Source organism: Benincasa hispida, chromosome 1, assembly GCF_027475165.1.
Source record: "Benincasa hispida cultivar pf3 chromosome 1, pf3_genome.v1.1, whole genome shotgun sequence".
Lineage (NCBI taxonomy): Eukaryota > Viridiplantae > Streptophyta > Magnoliopsida > Cucurbitales > Cucurbitaceae > Benincasa > Benincasa hispida.
Genome location: NC_143478.1, coordinates 39,881,997 through 39,890,712, shown reverse-complemented (window position 1 = coordinate 39,890,712; position 8,716 = coordinate 39,881,997). Strand labels below are relative to the sequence as shown.

The 8,716-nt window shown below is 39.2% G+C and overlaps 1 protein-coding gene across 1 annotated transcript; it reads left to right on the top strand.

Moving 5' to 3' along the window:
• The first annotated feature begins 1,174 nt into the window (after window positions 1-1,174).
• Window positions 1,175-4,654, top strand: LOC150038437 (uncharacterized). Its single transcript, XM_090313155.1, has 4 exons — window positions 1,175-1,405; window positions 1,846-2,151; window positions 2,195-3,039; window positions 3,781-4,654. The coding sequence occupies exons 1-4, from the start codon at window positions 1,175-1,177 to the stop codon at window positions 4,652-4,654; spliced, it is 2,256 nt and encodes a 751-aa protein (XP_090169281.1).
• The last annotated feature ends 4,062 nt before the right edge of the window (window positions 4,655-8,716 follow it).

Here is an 8,716-nt window from a genome sequence, read left to right as displayed (position 1 = left end):
CATTGCACTTATCTTGCATGCAAATTAAATGCATAATGCTTTTATTATTTTGACCGTTTAATGAATCATCTTTTATTTGGTTTTTAGCTAGATTGATAGGGACTTAGATTAGAACATAATATTTATATGGCAATCTGTAAATCTTAAAATAAAAGTACAAGGTTCACTTAGTGTTCATTTAGAGGAGGAGCTTAATGTCTTGCTTGATCTTTAAAAATAATGCAAACATTGTTTTTTTTTAACTCTAAAAATGATAATTATTTGAGCTTGACAAAGCCTTTTTAAATACTCTTTACCTTCTCGACCTAAGAAATTACATGTTGGTGATGAATATTTAATAAATTAGTTATTTTTCATAACATCTTTATCTTCGATTGTTGTAGTTGAGATACTTAACTAAATTAATGGTTTAATCCTAGACGAAAATTGAACTCAATTATCTTTGTTGAAATTAGGATTTTGCACTCTAGGGGCAATTTTGTCTTTTTCATTGTACCCTAAAGCTTCCCTGTTCTCTATTTAAGCTGTTAGTCTGTTGTATTTCTTTGTATCAGTTTTCTAATAAGAATCCCCTTATCTCGTGGTTTTTCTCTCTAATTAGGGTTTTCCACGTAAAATCTTGGTGTGTTATTTTTCCTTTCCCTACTCTATTTTTCATCATGATATCAGAGCATAGAGACGAAACCCTGGCCACCAATGATAAAAATCCAACAGAAGAATCCCAAACCAATAACCCAGGTATAACCAGTATTATCCAAAAAGTCATTGACAAGTACTTCCAAACCCTTTTTCCCCACTTTCGTGAAGACCAGTCGTCGCCGCCCTACCCACTGCCTGCCGACTCCTTCGCAGACGAAATGACCAGCCGCCAGACCTAGCAACCGGCGACCAGCGAACCAGCAGCTACCCATCTGGTCCGACTGCGCGCAAATGAAGACGACCATCTGGTTCGGACGCACGCAGACGAGGGCGACCAGCGACCGGCTACACGAAACCTGTCCGGCCGATCTCAGACGCTGCCGACCGGTCCAGATCCATGATGCCCAGCGCCGTCCAGTCCAGTTCCCATCCGTTGAGGTTGCCGTTGGCCTTCTCCTCTCAGATTGGTGTCTCATCTCAACCTCTGCCGCACCAAAGGACAGATGGAAGAAGTATGGGTATTTTCCAACCGGGTATGAGCAACCGAATGGGGCAGTTTTCGCCAATCATGGATGAGTTCAGAGGGGGTGAGTCTTCATCATACCACCAGGACCAAGGAAATATAATCCAAGATCAAGTTACCCAGTTGCAGTTGCAGATTAAACGACAGAACGAGATGTTTCAGCAGCAGCTTACTGCTATTGGGGAAGCCCTGGGATCGACATCCAAGATCCAACCAGATCTAAATTCATACCCTGAAAACTCGGTAACTTCGTTCCCTACTTACCCCTCAAATTTATGTTCTGGAACTATAGGCAATTCTTCTGGAATTATTATAGAAGGAAAGTTGAATGGTGATAATTACTTCTCTTGGTCCCAATCTATTAAAATGGCCCTTGAGGGCCGTCACAAATTTAGATATCTGACAGGTGAAATACCAAAACCAAGGATCAGTGATCCCCAAGAGCGAATGTGGAAAGGATAGGATTCTTTGTTGAGATCGATTTTGATTGGAAATATGGAACCTCAGGTTGGAAAACCTTTATTGTATGCAGCTACAACCCGTGACATTTGGGAGGCAGTCTAGAAACTCTACTCCAGGAGACAGAATGCCTCTCGATTATATACTCTAGTAAGCAGGTCCATGAATAAAAATAGGGAACGATGGACGTTACTGCTTACTTTAATAAGTTGTCTCTGTTGTAGCAAGAGATGGATTTTTGCCATGAAATGATTTGGAACTGTCCTTGTAGAGGAATGTTACATTATCAGTTTGAAGAAATGGATTACGTGTATGACTTTCTTGCAGGACTCAACTCTAAATTTAATACAGTGCGAAGTCGTATATTAGGGACTAGACCTATACTATCCCTAATGAAAGTCTGTTCTGAAGTTCGCCTAGAGGAAGATAGGTCGAGGGCCATGAACAGTACACCTGTAACACCAACAGATTCTGCTGTTTTCAAAACATCAGGCCCTGTTCAAGATAAACAGAATAGTAAGCCGCCCCTAGTATGTGAACATTGCAAAAAAACCCTAGCACACTAAAGATCAGTGCTGGAAACTTCACGTCCGACCGCCAAATGGTAAGAAACGACAGCCAAGCCGAGCTCTTGTAAGTGAATCTGTTACTGGAGATACTCAGACTCAGAATCAGGAAACTACTCAGAGCACTACTACAGTGGGTGTAAGTGCAATCGCCCATACAGGTACTTTTCACTCCTTTGGCCTTGTGAGTATAACTGGTAATAAACCGTGGATATTAGACTCAGGAGCCACAGATCACTTAACTGGCTCTTCTGATCAAATTTTATCTTATCAACCTGGTGCTAGAAATGAAAGAATCAGAATTGTAGATAGGTCCTTTGCCCCCATTGCTGGAAAAGGACAGGTGTCACCTTTTGCCGACTTAATACTCCAAGATGTGTTGCATGTGCCAAAAGTATCTTACAATCTGTTATCTATTAGTAAACTTACAAGAGATTTGAAGTGTCGTGTTATCTTCTCACCTGATGATGTTGTTTTTCAGGATCTGAACTCGGAGATGACGATTGGCACTGCCCGGCATGATAGAGGACTCTATTTCCTCACTGAAAAAGCTTCCTTTAGGATATGTGATAAGACTAGTTTGTTTTCTTCCCATTTTTCTGTTTTTGAAACTGATTATATATTATGGAATTATCGCCTTGGCCATCCTAATTTCCAGTATATGAATTATTTGTTTCCTCATCTTTTTCGCAACATTAATATTTCTAAATTGAAATGTGATGTGTGTGTTCAGGCCAAACAACCTCGTGTTTCTTTCTCTTCTCAGCCCTATAAGCCCTCTAAACCGTTTACTCTGTTCCATAGTGATGTCTGGGGTCTTTCACCAGTCACTACCATAACTGGGAAGCATTGGTTTGTAACCTTTATTGATGATCATACTCGACTAACCTGGGTTTTCCTTCTGACAGATAAATCAAAAGTCACTTCAATTTTCCAACAATTTTACAATTCTATAGAAACTCAGTTCAACGCAAAATCGCTATTCTCCGGAGTGATAATGGTTGAGAATACCTTAGTACCGCCTTATGCAAATTCCTTGTTTCCAAAGGTGTTGTCCATCAGAGTTCCTGTGCATACACTCCTCAACAAAATGGAGTGGCCGAACGGAAAAATTGTCACCTTGTTGAAGTTGCCCACTCACTTATGTTGTCAACTTCTCTTCCCTTTTATTTGTGGGGTGATGCTATCTTGACAGCAGCCCATCTAATAAACTGCATGCCATCCCGGGTCCTAAAATTCCAAACTCCCTTAGATTTCTTCAAAGAGTCTTACCCAAATTCCATACTTCTTTTTTATGTACCCCTTTGTGTCTTTGGCTGTGTGGTGTTCGTCCATATACACAGACCTAACCATACCAAGTTTACCCCTCGGGCACAAAAATGCGTTTTTTGTAGGGTACCCTCTACATCAGCGTGGGTACAAGTATTATCACCCCCCTTCCAAAAAATACTTTGTCTCTATGGATGTGACATTCTTTGAAGATCATCCATTCTTTCCCAATGGTTCTCTTTAGGGGGAGCATTCCAGTGAAGAAACCAATTAGGGTCCCAGCCTTTCTGCCTTACCTGAACCTGAATCCATCCTTGATGTCAGTATCAGTACCAATGCACCTATCCTCCCAACCAAACAAGTCCCTTGGATCACAAACTATAGGAAGAATCTCAGGAAGGAAATAGCGCCGCCTATTATCTCTCCGGCTCCAGTTCATGAGTCTGAACAGAGATCAGTTCCAGGTACTAGTAGTCCTATCCCTGATCATGATAATAAATGTGATAAAATTGATGCTTGTGTTGAAAATGTTGAGAGAAAAAGTAGGGAAGATAATGACAGCGACGATGTGATTGAGGTCGATGATGGTGCAGAGACAGATGATTGTATGACGCTTGAGAACATGGTAGAACCTGGAAAAGAAGCATCTCTTATTCCCGCTGAAAAAATTGTTGAGAGTGGGAAAATAATAGAATCGGAGGGAGAATGCAGTATGTCAGAAGAAAGTAAAGATAGAGATGAATCCCTTGATCTTCTAATTGCCCTAAGGAAAGGTACTAGATCATGTACTAAATATCCTTTGCAGAATTACTTGTCCTATAGTAATTTGTCTCCTAAGTTCAAGGCCCTCACTACAAACCTAGACACAGTGGTGATACCAAATAGTATACACACAGCACTGGAAAGTCTTGAATGGAAAGCCGCAGTTATGGAAGAAATGAGAGCTCTCGAGAAAAATCATACGTGGGATCAAGTCAATCTTCCAAGTGGTCATAAAGCAGTCAGATGTAAATGGGTGTTCACAATAAAGTATAGGCCCGATGGAACAATTGACAGATACAAAGCTAGATTAGTTGCCAGGGGTTTTACTCAGACTTTTAGGGTTGATTATTCTGAGACTTTTTCGCCAGTTGCAAAGCTAAACACAGTTCAGGTCCTCCTTTCTGTTGCAGTTAATAAGGATTGGCCCCTTCACTAGCTTGATGTGAAGAATGCCTTTCTTAATGGAGAACTGGAGGAAGAAGTCTATATGAGTCCTCCCCTATGATTCGAGAAACAGTTTAATCACTGAGTTTACAGATTAAGAAAGTCCTTATATGGGCTAAAACAGTCACTAAGGGCTTGGTTTGGCAGATTTACTATGTTTGTAAAGTCACAAGGATATAAACAGGATCCTTCTGATCATATTCTGTTTACTAAAAGGTCTGTATCCGGGAAAATTACAATTTTGATTGTTTATGTTGATGACATTGTTATTCAGGCGATGATACCTCAGAGATTGACCGATTGAAGGCAAAGATGGTTGAGGAATTCGAGATCAATGACCTTGGAAAACTAAGATACTTCCTTGGAATGGAAGTAGCTCGATCGAGAGAAGGAATTTCAGTTTTCCAATGGAAGTATACTCTGGACTTGCTTAAGAAAATAGGTATGACGGGTTGCAAACCAGTTGATACCCCCTATAGAAGAAAATGCAAAGTTAAGTAATATGAGTAAAGGTATTCTAGTGAGCAAAGAAAGATATCAGCGACTTGTTGGAAAATTAATATATCTATCTCATACTAGACCTGACATCTCTTATGCAGTGAGTATGGTAAGTCAGTTCATGCAATCTCCATATGAAGAACACATGAGGGCAGTAGAGCGCATTTTGAGATATCTGAAAACCTCTCCAGGGAAAGGCTTGATGTTCAGGAAAACTGAAAAGCGATACATCGAAGCTTACACCGATGCTGATTGGGCAGGATCTGTAGTAGACAGAAAATCAACATCAGGGTATTGTACCTTTGTGTGGGGCAACCTTGTTACATGGAGAAGCCAAAAGCAAGGTGTCGTTGTCAGAAGTAGTACCGAGGCAGAATACAGGCCATGAGTCTAGGAATCTGTGAAGAGATCTGGCTTGAAAAAGTTTTGAAAGACCTTGATCAAGAGCATACCGGTTCAATGAAACTCTACTGTGATAATAAAGCAGTCATAAGCATAGCAAATAACTCTGTTCAACATGACAGAACAAAGCATCTGGAGATTGATCGGCATTTTATCAAGGAAAGACTTGATATTGACAACATTTGTGTTCCTTATATTCCTTCCAATCAACAGATTGCAGATGTCCTAAAAAGGGACTACCCAGACAGTTGTTTGACGCATGTGTGAGCAAGTTGGGTCTTATTGACATCCACGCCCCAACTTGAGGGGGAGTGTTGAAATTAGGGTTTTGCACTCTAGGGGCAATTTTGTCTTTTTCATTGTACCCTAAGGCTTCCCTGTTCTCTATTTAAGTTGTTGGTCTGTTGTATTTCTTTGTATCAGTTTTCTAATAAGAATCCCCTTATCCCATGGTTTTTCTCCCTCATTAGGGTTTTCCACGTAAAATCTTGGTGTGCTATTTTTCCTTTCCCTACTCTATTTTTCATCAATCTAATTAAAAGTTGACGTCGTACACTTGCAGTCATGTATGATGTAAAAATCACGCAACAGTATTAGCAGGCTCAGTTGAAAAAGAATCTTGGATGAGGCTGGCAGGGAACTCAAGAAATGGAGGGCTCTTTCCCTTGGAGATCGAGGCCAAAGCTAACTAAAAAGTTGTATCCCCCTCCTTCACATATTTCCAATATGGACATGCAGATGGTTATTCAGGAAGGAAAGATCTTCTTGGCTGGCTGGATCGGTCCGGCTTTGCAAGTGCATCTCACTTGCATCTTATGTTTTGGTGGAGGCATCTGCTTTCGCCTTATCAAATTGACAATTTCAGCTATAACCAATGGCTTGACTTTAATCAATGGGCCTTTAACAGGGATCCCAGCTACCTTCCACAACTCGATCAAAGAAGGGAAGAACAAACTGTCGGTCTTTTCATTTGTGCTTGCCATAATCTCTTTTCTAATAATTCAGCCAATGTTGATTTCCAGCCTTTTGTAAATGCAGTAGAAGAGTAGCACTCGATCTCGAGACACTGTTGTGTAGTGTGTGTGGTAGGGATCAACCTATTCCTGATAAAATTTAACCACACGGCTAGCTTTTCTCTTAGATCACTTGCATTGATCTTCTTGTAGCATGGTGCCACCTGCTGCCATTGAGTTCCAGGCCTTGTGAGCAATTTCAATGCCTCAACTGGCTGCTCTTCGGCTAGTGTTTTTGTTATAATCTTTGACAGGTGTAAGAAACAATCAGCCAACACCTGGAATGCTAGAGATACACCACAACTTCACTCTATTTGCATGAAGAATACCCAAAGATCGAAATGCCCATAAGAACACACAAGCAGGAAACGGGAGGAAAGAAAATTGATTACTGATTCTGGCGAAGAAGACAAGGAGATGAAGAGCAAGGGGAGAAGAAATTATGAACACCAAGGTTAAAGTGGTTGGGCTAAAAGGAGCCTACATCCACTGAGGAATCGAGATCAGAACTTTTATTATTCAAGAAGAAAATGAGAGAAAATTACAGAGAGATTTCATATTACAGATGATATATCCAGATCTCTTACTTTTTGCCTTTTATACAACCACACTTTAACTAATTTTGTTTAAGTGGTTTTACAGAGCTAAAAGAAGATTTGGTCAGAGGATCATTGACTGATCCTTCGATATGCCAACAGTAATATGTTTATTCTTGTCACATTCCTCCTAGATTACTCTCCTAATCTAGAAAGAGGTGTGAAGATGCTAAACATCACCTTCCTTAATGACATTTAGCATCCAACTAACCAATGTATATAAATCTGAACAGTTACACAATGATCATTCAATACATTTGATTTCTGTTCGACATATTGATTTCATGACATTTATAAACACATTTAATAACTTTCTCTATCTCCTTTACGTACGAACCATCAACAGAGTTTATGTACATCAGAAATATTTTTATAGCTACACAAACAAACTACTACTTTACGTCCCATGTTCCCAACACTCATATACATATAGTCCCTGAAATGCACACAAAAATGTGTGTTATTTGTCTTAGATTTAGGATGGTTTTTAGTATGATTTTATAAGATTTGATGTATTTGCTAGTAATTTTTAGGTTTTATGTTCAAGGATGGAATTATACTCAAAATGAGCTAAAAAGGATCAAATTGTGCCTAAAGAAGTCAAAACTGAGCAATGGATTAAAAGGGAGAGAAGAAAAGAAGGAAGAAAACATGAAGATATGAAGATTTCTACTGCCTCTCATCTTTTTTCTATCATTAAAAGGACAGTGTAATGCACAGGATAAGTATGCTACCCCATTACAGTTGAAGGCAGTAGTTGTGCATCTGATGCAGCATACTTATGCTCCAACCAGCATAACCTTACGTTACGGCAACAGCGGACCAGAGTAATTACATTATCTTTCCTAAAATAAATTTTTTGCATTTTTGGAAATTTTCTTCTATTTAACCTTGGATTTTTAGTCAGCCACCACATAGAATTTTAGAGTGTTTGAAGCCTAGAGGGAGGGTTTGGAGCAGATATGAAGTTTTCTTGATGCTGGAGAGATCGATGATAGTTCAAAGGCCAAATTCATCACGGGAACGCGATCGGAAGCCGGATAACTTATTCTTTCCCTCTTGTTTATTGAATTCTTTTATGTTCTTTTGCATTCTTGATTTGGTTCTGTCTATGGAAGCAATGTTAGGCTAAATTTCTCTTAATTCTAGGGGTAAATGGATTCTTAGGTTTAAATTGTTGAACACTTTGCTTCTTGAATGTTAATTTATATTTAATCTTTCTAGCATGACCGTTCTTAATGCTTTTGAATGCTTGATCGATATTTGAATGATTTCATGATTTACAATCTTGCTTGAACAAGTGAGTTTTAGATTATATCATGCATGTTAGACTATCGTTTGAACACACTTTTGTAGTCAGATAATGGTAGAGATTGTTGATGAAGGTACGTAATGTTATGCTTCTTAATATGGTTTCACGGTGTTATTTATCATTTAATTGACATGAGAAAAGATTGTTTGCAAAAAATATAACCCGGATAAAAGACTTCTATATCTAGGTATTGTATTAATTACTTCAAGAGTTAAAACATGTGTGTTTAATAT